At 46.4% G+C, this 18,600-nt stretch overlaps 1 protein-coding gene across 4 annotated transcripts in view; it reads left to right on the top strand.

Moving 5' to 3' along the window:
- The window catches only part of trim54 (tripartite motif containing 54), a 98,077-nt gene that overhangs the window by 57,163 nt on the left and 22,314 nt on the right, over positions 1-18,600 (top strand). For all 4 annotated transcript variants that reach the window (XR_015079521.1, XR_015079520.1, XM_085996976.1 and 1 more), the window contains exons 5-7: positions 5,111-5,344; positions 5,452-5,474; positions 9,081-9,205. Coding sequence is in view for 2 of the 4 variants with exons in the window: in XM_085996976.1 (XP_085853102.1) it covers positions 5,111-5,344; positions 5,452-5,474; positions 9,081-9,205 (382 nt within the window). In the remaining 2 variants the exon portion in view is untranslated. The remainder of the gene's footprint in view (positions 1-5,110; positions 5,345-5,451; positions 5,475-9,080; positions 9,206-18,600) is intronic.

Genomic DNA, 18,600 nt, shown 5'->3' with positions numbered 1-18,600 from the left:
GGCAAAGAGCGATGGAACAAGTCCTGCAAGGGATTCCGGGGACTCAGTGTTACTTGGACGACATCCTTGTAACAGGTGAAGATGACAGTGAACACCTTAACAACCTAGAACAGGTGCTCACTAGACTACGGGAACATGGGCTGCGAGCCAACCGCCCCAAGTGCGAATTTTTTAAGAAACAGATATTGTATTGTGGCCACGTGATTGATGAAGAGGGGTTACATAAGTCCCCTGACAAAATTGAAGCGGTTGTTAAGGCCCCAGCACCTGAAAATGTGTCGCAACTGAGGTCATTCCTTGGGTTGGTGAATTACTATCATAAGTTTTTGCCGAATTTGTCGACAATTCTGCACCCACTGAACGCCCTGCTACGAACGGGGGTAGCATGGAAATGGAGCGATGATTGTAAGCGTGCTTTTTGGAAGAGTAAGGACTTAATCACTTCAAAGGAAGTATTGGCTCACTACAACCCAGCACTGCCAATCAGGCTGGCGTGTGATGCGTCTCCCTACGGCATTGGGGCGGTACTGTCACATAAATTCCTTGATGGTTCGGAGAGGCCGATAGCTTTTGCGTCACGCTCGTTAACTTCTGCCGAGCGTAACTACGCCCAGATTGACAGAGAGGCCCTCAACCTAGTGTGGGGGGTGAAGAAGTTCAATCACTATCTGCACGGTCAAAAATTTACTCTACTAACCGATCATCAACCTCTTGTCTCCATTTTCAACCCTCAGAAGGGCGTACCGATAATGACAGCACAACGGCTGCAGAGATGGTCCCTTTTCCTAGGGGCACACCAATATGACATCGAGTACAAAGGAACTAAACAGCATGGAAATGCTGATGGATTGTCACGTCTACCGTTGCCGACGGTGGAAGAAGAAGACCTTGCAGTGGATCCAATGGAGTTATTCCACTCGACCATAGTCGAATGTCTTCCTGTGACGAATGCAAACATAGAAAAGGAAACACGGAATGACCCGACACTATCACGGGTCTATGATTTAACGGTGAAGGGATGGCCAGCACATGGCGAACCACTGCTGCCAGCATTCTCGCCGAGAAGAGAACAGCTGTCGGTGTGCAGAGGAACCTTGATGTGTGGCTCCAGAGTAGTAATTCCACCTAAGTTGACGGATAGAGTGCTCAATGAGCTTCATGAGGGTCATCTGGGTGGGGAAAAAATGAAGAGCTTAGCCAGAGCGTTTGTGTGGTGGCCGGGAATCGATAGAGAAATCGAAGAGATGACCAAGAGCTGTGCAGGATGCCAGAAGGTCCAAAATGCCCCACCACAAGCTCCTCTGCATCCATGGGAGTGGCCCTCATCTCCATGGCAAAGGGTGCACATTGATTTTGCTGGTCCCTTCATGGATTCGATGTTTTTAATTGCGGTGGATGCACATTCAAAGTGGCCAGAGGTAATAAAAATGTCCTCAACCACCACGGAAAAAACTATCATAGTTTTACAAACCATATTCGCCAGGAATGGGCTGCCTGAACAGATTTGCTCTGACAATGGACCACAGTTTGTGTCTGAAGAGTTCCGGAGGTTCTTAAAGAACAATGGTGTTAAGCATTACACATCTGCCCCATATCATCCAGCCACTAATGGATTGGCCGAGAGGTTTGTCCAAACATTCAAGAAGGCTATCAAGGCAATGTGTAACGAAGAGATACCCCTACAACACAAGGTGGACAACTTCTTGTTTGCCTACCGGAATGCGACACATGCGGTTACCAACCAAACTCCAGCCATGATGTTCTTCAATCGAAGACTTCGATGCTGCTTGGATTTGGTTAAGCCAAACGTCCGAAGAGATGTGGAGAACAGGCAGTTTCAGAATATGAATGAAAGGCCGACCAGGAGTTTTAAGATAGGGCAACCAGTTTTGGCCCGGGACTACCGCACTGAGAAATGGCAGCCAGGAATGATTTGTACACGACAAGGACCTCTCATGTATACCGTGGACGTTGGGGAGAGCATTGTAAGACGCCATGCTGACCAGATTCTAGAGTCACTGGAAAACGTCAACTCCACACCACGATCTGATACACCTGGTAATGAAATCGACGTTCCAATTGCAGCTACCGCAGCACCGGTAATATTGGAAGCAGATGAACCATACAACGACATTGATTCCGACTCAACATTGCCAGAAGAACCTGTTACCCCAAAGAGGCGTTATCCAGACAGAATCAGGAAGCCTCCTCAAAGACTGAACTTATAATTGCTTAAACTTAACCAATGTATCTAGCAACAGTAATTGTGATTGTAATTCGTTATCATTTAGTGTTAAATGGATGTTATGTACTGTTTATCTAAAAGGGGAGGAATTGTTGTGTATGTACCTTTAAGAGAATAACTGGTCTCAGACTGCAGTACCGGCAGTGACCACCCCTGTATAAAAGGCGCTAGAGAGCCTCTGTTGTTTAGTTTCGTTATTGACTTCCACCAGTAAAGATCTGTTTGTTTTCTCTCCTGCTAGTCCGTGTCTCAATCATTCATGGACTTAACAGTGTGGCTATGTGGTCGGAAGCTCATTTCGGGGTCAAATATGACATCAAGGTTGCGAACAGTCTTGTTCAGCCTAAGACAGATGCTATGGAGAGGGATGGAGTAGGTGACTAGGGAACGGAGTTTGTGGTGGGGGCCGAAGACAATGGCTTCGGTCTTCCCAATATTTAATTGGAGGAAATTTCTACTCATCCAGTACTGGATGTCGGACAAGCAGTCTGATAATTTAGAGACAGTGGAGGGGTCGAGAGACATGGTGGTGAGGTAGAGCTGGGCGTCATCAGGGTACATGTGGAAACTGATGCTGTGTTTTCGGATGATGTCGCCAAGGGGCAGTATGTAGATGAGAAATAGGAGGGGCCAAGGATAGATCCTTGGGGGACACCCGAGGTAACGATGCAGGAGCCATTGCAGGTGATTCTCTGGCTATGATTAGATAGATAAGAATGGAATTAGGCGAGTGCAGTCCCACCCAGCTGGACAACAGTGGAAAGACGTTGGAGGAGGATGGAGTGGTCAACCGTGCCATAGGCTGCAGACAGGTCGAGAAGGACGAGGAGGGATAGTTTACCTTTGTCACAACCTTTGTGAAAACAAGTAATTACATTGAAGGTGCAGTGGCATATGGACTTTTGCCACTAGCATATAGTTCCACGAGAATTTATAGCACTCCAGTACCTAGTCCGTGTTGGCCATTTTTCATAAGCAAACCTAGTAGACTATTTGATGAAGGGACATTGTATGACTCAGCAAATACCAGCAATTCAATTTGCAATCGTCCTGGTTTGTGTGTCTCAGAACCACACAGGACGTTGCATTTACCAGCTCACCCATCAGTGGAGATTAGCGTTGAGTTTTTACTTTGTGTTTGAAATATTATACTCTTGACATAATATATTCATTTGAAAGACTGATGGAGAAGGATGCTTTTATCCTGTGAATTTGTAGTGCATGTAAAGCCAGGTCCCAAAGGTGAACAGCAGCGTTGTTACACACTGCATAGGCCAGCAGCTGATATTTGAGCAATTATAGCTTTGGTTTGGTAGTTTAATTGTAACAAATTGGGTGGGCCTGAACCTGTGCTGTAAACTGAGCCATGGATCAGGGGCAGGTTGCGGCAGAAAAGAGCCTAATATGGCATTTGCCCATGAGTGATGTTCAATGCTTTTTGATAACAGTTCCAATAAATGTATTGATTATTCTTTCCAAAAAAGCTATAATTGGTTCTTCTTCCAAATTCTCCTCTCCTGAAGCTAGGTCTCAGGTACCTCACAAAAGTGGCTGTTCTTTTTTGTGTGAAATTTTGTGAGATAAAGGACATTAGTGCTGGGGAATAGAACAATTTCATCCTGAGCACTCTCAGGTCAGCAGGTTAGACGGTGAATAAAGTTCCCTCTTATCCGTCCTAGCAAGGTGCCTCAGCTCCAGCCTCTGAAGAGTAGCCATTATTGCACCATGCTGCTACTTTTTCCACTCTGAGCTGCAGTCATTCTGTACTCTTAGTAAGATTGACAATCTAGTAACAATTAGTGCTGAATTAGGGGAAGTAGTGTGCTGTGTGCCCATGCTCACTAGAAATTGATTCAGACTGTCCAAACTCAATCCATACAGCACCCATACAGCCAACATACAGAGGAGAATTTCATCCCATCAGACCAGGTTGGATTTAAACCCAGGTAGTGGAGGTGCAAGGCCAGAGGCCTTTCTTCATGTGTGAACTTTGATAGTGTTGGCAGTCTGTTCAGCTGTCTGTGCATCCCAGCTAAACCCAATCCTGTCCACTTCTGTATTTTCTAGCAATCAGAAGCTGATTATTTTTCTCTTCCTAACCCTAGGGCACTGAGGCTAATTGTAGCCCTCCACCTATCACTGTTACGCTGAAATCAGCTAGCTCAGAACAGACCAGGGATCTAAACCGGATTTTCCTGGTTTGTACAACTCCATAAACACTGCACAGTACATTTGCCATCGGGAAGGCTGAATTATCACTTTTTAATACTGGTAACAAATATTTGAGCCAAATATTCATTGCTAATGTGCCTCCTGTCTATTCATAATCAAACATTTTGGCCCTGAAATTCCACAGATGTTCTTCTGGTTTCCCACTGTAAATTTGGCAGGATATCAGCAGAACCCTCAGAGAAGTGGCCAACGACGCCATTTTCCTGGGGTGTCCATCAGTCTCCTGTCAAAGCTACAGCGGGAGACCAGGAGAACCCCCGTGGAATTTTAGGGCCAAATTTGTTTGTAATGACCCCGCTTCTGTTGCAAGCCTTGTGGCATAAGCATTACTGTATTCTGTGCAAGACAGTTTGAGAAATGGGCTTCTACCTATGACTGCCCTCATCAGGATAGGAAGAAGAGCTGCTCTCAGATGCCTTTTAAGGGCTGGCTGCAGAGGAGCAGGGGTTGACCACCTCCCTTGGGCAGGGAATACTTCATAATGTCAGGAGATTTAGTGTAACTTACGCAGCTTTTGATTTAAAACCCAGTTCTGTCCACTGCAATACTCTTGTGTCTGTACTTTGACTTCACCAGTCTGTTCCTTGTACCCATGTTTCAGCATGCCATAAACAGACTTTCATATGTTTGCAGGACAACAGCAGAAGTCAAAAACAACTTCTTTGTGAAAAATTTGATGCTCTGTATGCTATTCTGGAAGAGAGGAAAAAAGAAATGCTTCAGTCTATTACGCGTGAACAGGAGGAGAAAGTGCAGTATGTGCGGTCTCTGATGAGGCAGCACGGAGATCACCTGGAGGGAGCCAGCAAGCTGGTAGAAACAGCCCTGCAGTCTATGGAGGAACCCCAGATGGCAGTGTTCCTGCAGGTCTGCATATCGCTTGCTCTTTGTATTTCTGTAAGGATCGTACTGTTGTGGATTTTTCTGTTTTTATTTGCAATGCAGGTCATTTTATGCATTTCTTCTGTTCACAGAATACAAAGCAGCTGATTAAAAAGTAAGTCAATTTTAAAAGTGTGCAATTAAAAACACATCTTTGTTTCTGCTGTAATAGTTGACCAGCAAGGTTTATTTGAGTAAAATCTCTGATCTTCATTAATGAGGCACCTTAAATACCCTCCAATTTCTGTCATTACCCCCAATCTTCTCTCTTGCACACTCTGTCTCACAAATTTTCTCTCTTCCTCTCTCTTTACACACACACTCGCTCACTCTGTCACACAGTGTCTCTCTCTGTCTCTCTTTATGTCTCTCACTCTCAGTTTCACGCACTCTCACTTCCATAGCTCCTCTTTCAGTTGAGAGTGAATGAATGAGTTGCAGACATGTCAGTACAGTACTAATGATAATAGGAAGTATATCGCTGTTCCTTCATCGTCGCTGGGTCAAAATCCTGGAACTCCCTACCCAACAGCACTGTGGGAGTACCTTCACCACACGGACTGCTGCGGTTCAAGAAGGTGGCTCACCACCACCTTCTCGAGGGCAATTAGGGATGGGCAATAAATGCTGACTTTGCCAGCGACGCTCACATCCCATAAATGAAATTTAAAAAAGAGAAATTTGCCTCTGGTAGGAAACATGCATGGCCTCTCGTAGATGGAGAGTGTGCATTGCCTCTCATAGACAAGGAGTGTGTGCATTGTTCCTCGTAGATGGGAGGCAGGTTTTCTTTCTTCAGACAATGACAATTGTCCTTGTATTCATCCACGGGGTATATATTCATACTAGCTCTATGACTTGATGGAATAAAGCACCATTTGGTATGCCAGCGTAATCATATTTAAATATGCATTTAGAAAGTTTTCAATGCTGCAACCAGTTGCATCTGGAGAGAGAAGAAACAGCTCACAATCCTGAATGAGAATTAAAAATACCCTTCAGAGTTTTTGTATTAAAACTAAACCCAAATTACAATTTCAAGCAAATTTTCTCCAATCCCACACATTTTCAGATGGAAGCTACTTTATGTGAGTGGTGTTAAAAGGGAAGTATAGTACTGGTAAAATACACACAGATAAAACAAGAACAATGCTTCCCCCTTTTAGACTATTACAATAAACACTGAGAACACACAGACATAATCATTTCCCTACAGTCAAAATCTGTATTAAATTATTGGCAAAAAAATTACGGTATTGTACACAAATATTGAAGTTTGAATTAACTATCTGCCCATGCCAGATCAGTGCTGCAATAGTATTTCTGCTAGTTTTCATAAGAAGGCATCAATTCATAACTGTAAAGAAGTGTTCAAAGATCGAGATTCAACTGCATGATCAGGGCACCAAGTGCTTTGCATGATCTAAAGTAATCTGGTTAAGAAGGTTAATTTCTCAAACATTTGTCAAGCAGTATATCCTACCTCAAGAAAATACCTCCGGTGCGCTGTCTAATGGTACATGATATTTAAATTCTAATCAGCTATCCATTTGATTATTGAGATTTCCTTGCTAAAATAAACTGCACAATTGCTGTGAATGTGGCTGGGTTTTGAAAAGATCAGACAATAGTAAGAATTAATATATTTAAAAATTAGGTTAAAGTGGGTTTTCTTACTTTTCCTAACATCCATCTTAATAGTGACTAGTGGGGTACCGCAGGGATCGGTCCTAGGACCCCAGCTATTCACAATATATATAAATGATCTAGACGAGGGAACTAGATGTAATATCTCCAAGTTTGCAGACGACACAAAGCTGGGTGGGCGTGTGTGCTGTGAGGAGGATGCCGAGAAACTCCAGTATGATTTGGACAGGGTTGGGTGATTGGGCAGAAGCATGACAGATGCAGTATAATGTGGGTAAATGTGAGGTTATCCACTTTGGTGCCAAAAACAGGAAGGCAGATTATTATCTAAATGGCAATAGATTGGGAGAAGGGGAAGTGCAATGAGACCTGGGTGTCCTTGTGCACCAGTCGCTGAAGGTAAGCATGCAGGCGCAGCAGGCGGTTAAGAAGGCAAATGGTATGTTGGCCTTCGTAGCGAGAGGGTTCGAGTACAGGAACAAGGATGTCTTGCTGCAGTTGTACAGGGCCTTGATGAGACCACACGTTGAGTATTGTATGCAGTTTTGGTCGCCTTATCTGAGGAAGGATGTTCTTGCCATGGAAGGAGTGCAGCGAAGATTCACCAGACTGATACCTGGGATGGCAGGAATGACGTATGAGGAGAGATTGGGTCGATTGGGCTTATACTCGCTGGAGTTTAGAAGGATGAGAGAGAAACTTATAAAATTCTAACAGGACTAGACAGACTAGATGCAGAAAGGATGTTCCCGATGGCCGGGGAGTCCAGAACCAGGGGTCACAGTCTAAGGATAAGGAGTAAGCCATTTAGGACAGAGATGAGGAGGAATTTCTTCACCCAGAGCGTGGTGAACCTGTGGAATTCTCTACCACAGAAGGCAATGGAGACCAATTCATTAAATATATTCAAGAAGGAGTTAGATCTATTTCTTAAGGCTAAAGGGATCAAGGGATATGGGGAGAAGGCAGGGACAGGGTACTGAATTTGGATGATCAGCCATGATCTCATTGAATGGCGGAGCAGGCTCGAGGGGCCGAATGGCCTACTCCTGCTCCTATCTTCTATGTTTCTATATCAAATTGACATTATGTGGAAATGGAAGCAATTTAAATGGTATCCACAATATAGCTGAGAAATGCTCTACCATGTGAGTAAAATTTTTATTGCAACCATCAGTTCAAACTCAACTCAATCATGATGGCCTGTAATTTCCGATAGAAAGCTTCCTGCGTGCGGATGCTTCCTATTGGGAAAAAATCTAAGCCCTTACCTGAGGGCTCCCGAGGTCCGGCCATTTCCAATCCTGGGCCTCTGCTCTTCGAAATGCGCAGGGCCCACGTATCCCAGGGGCGCACGCGGTTCGCAAGCGTCCCTAGGATCACGTGGGCCAGGCAAGCCAATGGGAGAAGGGAATCCCCCTTCATACACTTGACAGACCTGTCAAAAGTATGAATGGGGATCACTGAAAAAAGACATCAAAACATTAAAAAATAAAATTTTTTAAAAATCATGTTTTTAAAATGAGTTAAAATTACATTAAATTAAATATTTTAAACTAATTTAATTTTCTGAAAAAAGTAATTGAAGTTTTTTACGGGGCTAAAAATAAACTTACCTTTTTTTAAAAAAGTATTTTAAAATTATAAATGAGTGAAATTTTTTTTTTTTTTTTAACTTTTTTAAACTCTTATGCTGGTAGAAGCAGGCCTTACGCTTGCTTTTACCAGGCATAAGATTTTTAAGTGATTTCAGCGGGCGGAGGTTCTGCAGAAAGCGGAACTCTCCACCCACAGAGGCCCTTCTCCAGGGCAGGTGTCCGATCTGTCTCGCATGCCTGAAACCGGCATTTGCGAGGTCCCTGCGGGTGTGTACACAGCGCGTACACAACCTTAGGCATCGGAAATTATGGGCCAATATCTCTAAGTGGAAATTGCATTAAACAAAATGGATAAATTCTTTACTTTGGCTCCAGTTAAATTAATATGAAGGTTACTGTCCCTATTGATTTTCAGATTTCACTGTACATATCAACCTGTCAGTAATAATATTTTATTGATGCACTGACTCTCTTAGAATTGTCGATACTTCAAAAGCTGCCCAGATGGAGAGAACAGAGCCTGGATATGAAAACATGGATCATTTTGTTGTCAATCTCGGAAAAGCCGAACAAATGCTGCAAAGGATAAATTTCCAGACAGGTATTAAAGAAACACCTTGGATTCAGTGCAGTAGTATTTTTTGTTTATTAGAACAATTAGGGAGCATATTTTATTCTCTCAATTTTACTGAAAATGTAGAGTGAATAAAAAGTGGTGTCAAACTGTTAGAAATTGTGCCTGCGCTCAGTGCTGATCTGAAAATTCCAACTCTCTGCAAGTGAGTTTAACAAGTTTATTTATTTGCTTTTTAAGGCATTTTTAAGGTTATTAATTCAGAATGTGTGTAGCATTCCACAGCTTCACAATCAAATTGTGACTATTTTACTCCAGCTCCTGGCATTAGCCAGCTTAACAAATGGGAAAATTCAAAGTATCATCACAGAAGTGAATGGTAACGAGAGTTTTGTCAGACAGCTCAGACACGATGGGCCGAATGACCTCCTTCTGTGCCGTAAATTTCTATGATTCTAGCATGGCTTTAGCAGCCATTGGAGTATCACAGTGGAGCAGAAGCAGGAAAGGTTGCTTGACAGCTCAGCCATACAGATGTTCTTGTTTTTCATTGCTGCTAGTGCTCTGCAATTTGCCCTGCAATATAAATAGGCAGATTGTGGGAACCCCAGTTTACATCAGAACTGCACTACCAGAATTGATTATACCATGTAAAAGGGGCATTTGATATCTAGTGGGCAATATTCCTTTTTCTGGGTATATGTGCAAATATGGATGCAAAGTCATGGATGGCCCAGGCCATTGTTTATAATCAGCAGCCCATGTTAGGGGTACCATGAAATACGAGAAAGAGGATTAATGCATTTGATTGTCCACTTGGTTCTCAAGTATGGTATAGGGAAGCTTCAAATGGAGGCAAGTTGTTTCCTTCCTATAAAGAAAGACTTGTCAGAGAAGACACCCTGTGTCACTCTCGCATGCCTCCTCACCATCAGCTAAAGAGCTACTACATTTGCCAAGAGTTGAGACTAGCCTTTATTCATCCTTTTGCTAAGAAATAAGTGGCACCTAAAATAACTTCTGAAAAATAAAAATAAGTGGAGCAATAAATACATATTAATAATAATTAACCATCTAGCAACTGAGATTGAATCACATTTAATAGCCAGCATTAAAACATTTTTAATTCATATTTGGGGCTTGTTTTGCTGATGGCATTTATTGCCCATCCTTAGCTGCCCTGAGAAGGTGATGGTGGGCTGCCTTCTTGAACCGCTGATGAACCAACTCCTACACTCAGCTGGCTAGCAGCTTGATCCTGTGGAAGGGCTAGGGGTAGGGGGTAATCATGGGTTGGCAGTGAGCCACAGAACTCCTGCTCCTCTTGGCCCCATGAAAATAAAAGCTAAAAAAAGTGTGGGCCTCTTTCAGAACATGTGGTTAGACTGCTCACTGCCTGGTACAAATGGGTGGAGCCTCGCCTATTCGTATTTCAAAATTACAATCAAGATCCTAACCAGTGTAGGACCCCAATTTGCATATTTAAACAACCTCCTGCCCAAAACAGCCGGTGTGCTGTTTGCCCATTTACAGGCCCGCCTGAAAATTGCATCAGGTGGGCCTTGGGCGTCCAATTGGTGGCTGAGGAGCACCCTGATTTTTAATACTGGCATCGCATTTTTCAGATGAGAAACAGGTGGCTGGCAGTTGAAAGATGTCCCCCATATTTGTTCAGTTAGTTCCAGGGCAGCAACCAAGATTGATTGGAGAGAGGGATCACTTTTCAGCAAGAGTGAGATGGCTACAATGACAGCAGTTTATTTTCTCATAAAAATGGGATGGCTTGTGAGCTGTGACAAGTACATGCTTGTTAGATTAATTTGACATTTGGTAAGGTACTAAAGATATATATAAAATGCAAAGACAATAAACCTGTAAGGATAACCAATCCTCCATTTTGATGAAGAAGTTCTCCTTAAGAGGATGTGGCATTTCTTTGGATGGGAAGGGCTCCTAATGTATTAGCTGTAAACAACCAAAGCTGTAACCGTGCAAGCATAATCGCTGTTTCCTAATTCAACATTAATCAGTTTTACTCCTAGCGGTGATAATTATGAAAAGGCTCTTAATAATGGCACTAAGTTCTGGAAGTTATTTTATTAAAATTCCCAATGAGTTACATTTGGCTTACATATATTTTAATCACGGGATATCACAAACAATTGGCCACACCATCCTCCTCCAATGCCTTTCCTCCATTGTACAGCTCAGTGGGATTGCCCTTGCTTAGTTCCATCTTACCTATTGATATACCTATCAATTCGTCCAATAAAAGGCGACGAGTTAGGAACGTAACTAAAGGTTTTTATTGACTAAATAACAGAGCCCACCCTCGTGGGTGATCGGGTCCAACAAGGAGGAATACCAGCCAGTCGACTACCTTTATACCTGGGCAGGTAGGTGGAGCCATGGGCGGAGTCGGAGGTGGTCAGCCCAGGTATAACAGCGCGACAAGAGGCGACCTCGTATCGTGATACAACGGTGATAACAATACAACAGTGATAACTATAGTGTAACGATAAAGTGGTTTACCACATTCACCCCTTGTTTAGATTTGAGTCCGGCGGGGTGAAGTGTACTACCAGTTCTGGTATGTCAGTCTGTCCGGAGGCCTCGTAAGCCTCTCCGATCGTCGCAGCGGCGGTGCTGCATTATCCGGTGTTAGTGCTGGTGTCTGCGTGGTCGGCGAAGGCTCGTGGGGTTCCGGCATGCCGTCTACCTGGGCTGGAATTGGGGGGGTGGTGGGGGGGGGTAAAGGTGGTGTCTCCGGAGTGCCCGAGGGTGCGAGGTCTCGTAAGGAGACAGTGTCCTCCCGCCCGTCTGGGTAAGCCACGTAGGCGTACTGGGGGTTGGCGTGCAGGAGGTTCACCCTTTCGACCAGGGGGTCTGTTTTATGGGCCCTCACGTGCTTTCGCAGCAAGACGGGCCCCGGAGAGGTCAGCCAGGTTGGTAGAGTGGTTCCCGTAGTCGACTTCCTGGGGAAAACAAACATTCGTTCATGGGGGGTGGCGTTAACGGCAGTGCAAAGTAGTGACCGGATGGAGTGCAGCGCTGTCGGGAGGACTTCCTGCCAGCGGGAGGTTGGGAGGCCCTTAGACTTTAAGGCTAAGAGGACGGCCTTCCATACCGTCGCGTTCTCTCTTTCCACCTGGCCGTTCCCTTGGGGGTTGTAGCTGGTGGTCCTACTTGCTGCAATACCTCTCGCTAGTAGGAACTGACGGAGTTCCTCGCTCATGAAAGAGGAGCCCCGGTCACTATGTATATAGTTTGGGAACCCGAACAAGGCGAAGAGGTCGTTCAGGCATTTAATGACCGTGGTACTGGTCATGTCTGGGCAGGGGAAGGCAAAGGGGAAACGGGAGTACTCATCAACAATGTTGAGGAAGTACACATTACGGTCAGAGGACGGGAGGGGCCCCTTAAAGTCGATGCTCAGGCGCTCGAAGGGGCGGGTGGCCTTGATCAGGCTTGCTCTGTCCGGCCTAAAGAAGTGCGGTTTGCACTCGGCGCAGGTCTGGCAGTTCCTGGTTATGGTCCTGACCTCCTCGATGGAGTAGGGCAGGTTGCGGGCCTTAATGAAGTGGTAAAGTCTGGTGACCCCGGGGTGGCAGAGGTCGTTGTGGAGGGTCTGAAGTCTATCACTTTGCGCGCTGGCGCATGTAATTCGTGACAGAGCATCGGGGGGGTTCGTTCAGCTTACCTGGCCGGTACAAGATATCATAATCGTAGGTGGAGAGCTCGATTCTCCACCTCAAGATCTTGTCATTCTTGATTTTGCCCCTCAGCTTGTTATTAAACATAAAAGCGACCGAACGTTGGTCGGTAAGGAGGGTAAATCGTTTGCCTGCCAGGTAGTGCCTCCAGCGTCGTACCGCCTCCACAATCGCCTGGGCCTCCTTCTCGACCGACGAGTGTCGGATCTCAGGGCCCTGTAGGGTCCTTGAGAAGAAGGCCACCGGTCTCCCCTCCTGGTTAAGGGTGGCGGCTAGGGCGAAGTCGGATGCATCGCTCTCGACTTGGAAGGGGATGGACTCATCCACTGCGTGCATAGTGGCCTTGGCAATGTCTCCCTTAATGAGGGAGAAGGCTGCGCACGCTTCCTCCGTAAGGGGGAAGGATGTGGACTTCATGAGGGGTCTGGCTTTGTCCGCATAATTGGGCACCCATTGGGCATAGTAGGCGAAGAGCCCCAGGGTTCTCTTAAGTGCCTTAGGGCAGTGGGGGAGGGGTAGCTCCATGAGGGGGCGCATTCTTTCGGGGTCGGGGCCGATGAGTCCGTTCTCTACTACACAGCCAAGGATGGCAAGGCGCGAGGTGTTAAACACACATTTCTCCTTATTGTAGGTGAGGTTCAGCCGTTGGGCTGTACGGAGGAATTTCTCCAGATTCACGTCGTGGTCCTGCCGGTCGCGGCCGCAGATGGTGACGTTATCTAGGTAGGGGAATGTGGCCTGCAGTCCGTTCTGGTCAACCATCCGGTCCATCTCCCTTTGGAAGACCGAGACCCCGTTGGTGACACCGAAGGGGACCCTAAGGAAGTGGTATAGGCGCCCATTCGCCTCGAAGGCGGTGTACTGGCGGTCCTCGGGGTGGATAGGGAGTTGGTGGTAGGCCGACTTAAGGTCGATGGTCGAGAATATGCGGTATTGTGCAATCTGATTGACCATGTCAGATATGCGGGGAAGGGGGTATGCGTCCAGCTGGGTGTATCTGTTTATGGTCTGGCTGTAGTCGATGACCAGGCGATTTTTATCGCCGGTCTTAACGACCACGACCTGGGCACGCCAGGGGCTGTTGCTCCCCTCGATGATGCCCTCCTTCAGGAGACGCTGCACCTCAGAGCTAATGAAAGCTCTGTCCCCAGCGCTGTACCGCCTGCTCTTGGTAGCGACGGGTTTGCAGTCGGGGGTGAGGTTAGCGAACAGGGAAGGTGGCGGCACCTTGAGGGTGGATAGGCTGCAGGTGTTACGCGGTGGGCGGTTTAACCTTCGCTGGTTGTCGACTGTGAGTGGGGGGAGGGGTCCACCGTATGCTAGGGTTACACTTTGGAGGTGGGATTGGAAGTCCAGCCCTAGTAGGACGGCAGCGCAGAGCTGGGGGAGGACGAGGAGTTTAAAGTTTTTATACTCTGTACCCTTAACCGACAAGGTCACAGCACAGTAGCCGCTAATGTCCGTGGCGTGGGACCTCGATGCCATCGAGATTCGGTTGCGCGTTGGCAGGACAGGGAGGGAGTAGTGGCTCACCGTGTCTGGGTGGATGAAGCTCTCCGTGCTTCCGCTGTCGAACAGGCAGGTCGTGGCGTGGCCGTTTACTTTGATGTCCATCATCGACTTGGACAGGTGGTGTGGGCGGGCTTGATCCAGAGTGACGGAGGCTAGCGTGTAGGTAAGCGAGTCGTTGTCGTCTGCGGGCGAGGCGGTCGTCGGGTCCGGGGGCCCGGTGGCAGTCGGGCGTGGTGGGTAAAATGGCGTCTCCCACGAGGTAGGACAAAATGGCGGAGAAGATGGCTGCCCCCATAACTCACATGAGGCACTATTGGGGTCGGTTGCCTTGATCAAAGATGGCCGCCCCCATGACTCACGTGTGGGGATACTGGCCTCAGTTGCCGTGAAAGAAGATGGCCGCCCCCACAGTTCGCATGAGGCACTGCTGGCCTCTGAAGATCCGCTCCTGCAGGCCTTAGAGAAATGGCCTTTCTTCCTGCAGGTTGTGCAGGTAGAGTTCCTGGCTGGGCAGCGCGACCTCGGGTGCTTCTCCTGGCCGCAAAAGAAGCAGCCGGCGGCCCGATCGCGGGTGCCCGATGTCGGAGCCGGTACCGGGGGTGGCGGGCCCGGTCGGGTCCGGGACGCCGACGCTGAGGTAGGTCCCGGGGGCGGCGCTGCGAAGGGTATTGCGGTAGGGGTCGGGCCCGAGTCCCAGGGTCGTGAGCAGTACCTGGAAAACGCCTCCTGGTCCTGATGGGCCACCTCCAGGGAGAGAGCGAGGGCTTCAGCTTTGTCCAGGTCGAGGTCTTTAGCTTCAAGCAGTCTTTGCTGTGAGTAGTCGGACCGTAGGCCTTTCACAAAGGCATCGCGGATATTATCTTCCGTATTTTCAACAGCCGTCACCGCTTTAAAGTCACAGTTCCTGCCGAGTGCTCTTAGCGCCCGTAAAAATTCAGCTACAGACTCTCCTGGCTGTTGCGGGCGGGATCTTAGGAGGTGCCTGGTGTACATGTAATTTACCGGGCTGCGGTACTGCTGTTTCAGTAGGTTGATAGCGGCCTCGTACGTAGTCGTGTCCTGTATGAGTGCGTATACTCTCGGGCTCGCTTGGGCGTTCAGAAGTCTTAGTTTGGATCTCTGCGGGGCGCCGGATTCTTCCAGGTAGGATTCGAAGCAGTCCAGCCAGTGTTTGAAGTTGAGGGCTGCGTTTGCTGCCTGTGGGTTTAGATCCAGGTACGGTGGTTTGAGGGCTTGCAGCCAAGCCGGCTGGTGTGGCTGTGCTTCTGGGAGGGCTTCTGGCTGGCCAGTAGTAGACATCTTTAAAATTTAGTCAATAAAATTGATATACCTATCAATTCGTCCAATAAAAGGCGACGAGTTAGGAACGTAACTAAAGGTTTTTATTGACTAAATAACAGAGCCCACCCTCGTGGGTGATCGGGTCCAACAAGGAGGAATACCAGCCAGTCGACTACCTTTATACCTGGGCAGGTAGGTGGAGCCATGGGCGGAGTCGGAGGTGGTCAGCCCAGGTATAACAGCGCGACAAGAGGCGACCTCGTATCGTGATACAACGGTGATAACAATACAACAGTGATAACTATAGTGTAACGATAAAGTGGTTTACCACACCTATCCAATCACAGCCTGTGCATCTCCAGTAATGGCTTCTCTTCCCACCACACATCATTAACTCCAAAGTCTCCCAAGGATCTGTCTTTGGCCCCCTCTATATGCTGCCACTTGGTGATATCATCCGCAAACATGGGGTCAGCTTCCACATGATGACATCCAGATCTATCTCTCTCCCACCCATCTTGACTCCTCCACTGCCTCTGTGTTGTCAGACTGCTTGCCCAATACACAGTCCTGGATGAGCCTCAATTTCCTCCAATTAAATATTGTGAAGACTGAAGCCATTGTCTTCAGCCTCTGCCACAAACTCCATACCTGTGCTTCTGATTCCATCCATTTACTCAGACTGAACCAGATTGTTCTCAGTCTCTGCCTCCTATTCGACCCCGATTAAAGGTTCCAACCCCATACACTCTGCATTACAAAGAACACCTACGTCCATTTCTGTAACATCACCCAGCTCCACCTTTGCCTCAGCCAATTTGCTGCTGAAACACTCATCCATGCCTTTGTCACTTCTGGACTTGATTACTCCAAAGCTCTCCTGGCAAGCCTCCTATCCTCCACCCTTCATAAACTTCAGCTCATTCAAAATTCTGCTGCCAGTGTCTTATCCTGCACCAAGTCCTGCTCGCCCATCACTCCTGTTGTTGCTGACCTACATTGGCTGCTGTTCCCCCGTGCCTAAAATTTAACATTTCTATCCTCATTTGAAATCCCTTTGTGATCTTACCCCTCCCTATCTCTATAACCTCCTCTGACTGTGAATCCACCGCTCCCTTCACCGTACAATTGGCAGCTGGGCCTCATGCTCTAGAACGCCGTCCCTAAACCTCTCCGCTTGTCTACCACCTCCTTCTCCTTTAGACCTTCCCTCGAACCAACCTCTTTCACTAAGCTTTTGGTCACCCCCTCCTAATATCTCTTCCTTTGCCCTTGCTGTCCATTTTTGTCTGATTGTGCCTCCACGAACTGCTTTGGGATATTTTTCTATGGTAAAGGCAATGCAAGTTATTGTATGAGAATGAAAAAATAGCAAGAGCAGAGCAAACAGGAATATAGGTTGACGCTGTTCAGAGAGGAGTGCAAATTATTCACATTTAAGTCAGGTGAGATAGCTGTCTGCAAAAACCTTGGCACTAAACTGAAAGATCTTTTTAATAGATTTGCCTGATTTTCATTCTATGACCAGTATACCACCTGAGATAGAAACATGCTTTTTCTTTGGTCTTTAAAGCTAAGAAATGCTCTCTGAGTTTTAAGGAGGTCATGCTGTGCAAAATACTAGGATCTCAATATTAGTCCGTTTTCTTTTATATCAAAGTTCATTTATGTCTTTTCAAAACAAGGCTGTAGTTTCTGTGAAGGTGTATTGTCAAACAGTCAGTGTTAGGTCATTTTAGGTAAAAGTTGACTTTTTAGGTGGGGTAGCGGGGGCAAGGTTCATAGTAGCCAAATAAAGAAGCAGATAATTATTTTTCCCAAATGAATGCCCGCAGAGTGTTATTGAGGGTACATGCTATCAGATAATCAATCTAATCCTTTACGGAATGGAGCTTTTCCATGCATTTTTCTTTCATGTCCTTGATCGGTTTTGTTTGCTTTTTCCTGTATGCACCAGTTTTATAGCCGCTGTGTTGTCAGATATCGGCTCTAACTAAAGACGACTGTTTAATGCAATAACTTCGGGCCATTTTCAGCCAAAGAGTAAATATAACCTGACAGGACATATACAAAACCACATAAGAATATAGGAACAGGATTAAGTCATTTAGTCCCTTGAGCCTGCTTTGCCATTCTGTATCTCAACTCCATTTACCCGCCTGTAATCCAGATCCCTTGATATCCTTACCCAACAAAAATCTATCAAGCTTAGCCTTGAGAGCTCCAATTGTTCCAGCATCCACAGCCTTTTGAGGGAGAATTCCAGATGTATGGCAGTAACTTGCTTACTGGAAAATATGGGGATGCCCACAACATTCTCCTGTCACCTCAGAAGGCAAAAAGATAAACTGCCACAGCCACTGCACACAAGCTAAACTACATGATCAGAAGTCACTACAGAAACAGTAAATCATATTGAGATACTAAATTGCACAATACTTAACAATAGAACTGGAAGCAGCACTACCAGGTGTTAATGTACCCTATTCAGGAAGCCACTTCTGCAGTCTCTTTCAGCACATTGTTGGTAAATACAATCTCTGCTGTTGATTTTCACACACTTGTAAAGGCTGAAGACCACCAGAGGCTCCTTGGATTCTCTTTCTTTAATGAATTAGCCACCCAAACAACATGGGTGTCTTATCTGTGACAGGGATGCCTCATACGTCATAAACAATCTCCATTTGCTTAGCAATGTTGGACCTCAAACATACCAGTTGCAAACAACGCCTCCAACTGTATGGCAGCTCACTGAATTAGTATATAAAATACCCTGTCTCCTTCTAAGAACATACAATTTCATTAATTCTGGATCAAAGCTCACTGGGGGGCTCTGATGCAGATAGATTATCTCTGGTGGCTATTACAATCTTCCACGAGTGCTTGGATTCCATCTTAAGATAACCATCCTATGTA

Source organism: Somniosus microcephalus, chromosome 9, assembly GCF_052327205.1.
Source record: "Somniosus microcephalus isolate GS21.2 chromosome 9, FLI_Smic_1.0, whole genome shotgun sequence".
NCBI classification, from domain to species: domain Eukaryota; kingdom Metazoa; phylum Chordata; class Chondrichthyes; order Squaliformes; family Somniosidae; genus Somniosus; species Somniosus microcephalus.
Note: the sequence above shows the minus strand (reverse complement) of the source record. Positions and strands in the feature narration are given on the sequence as shown.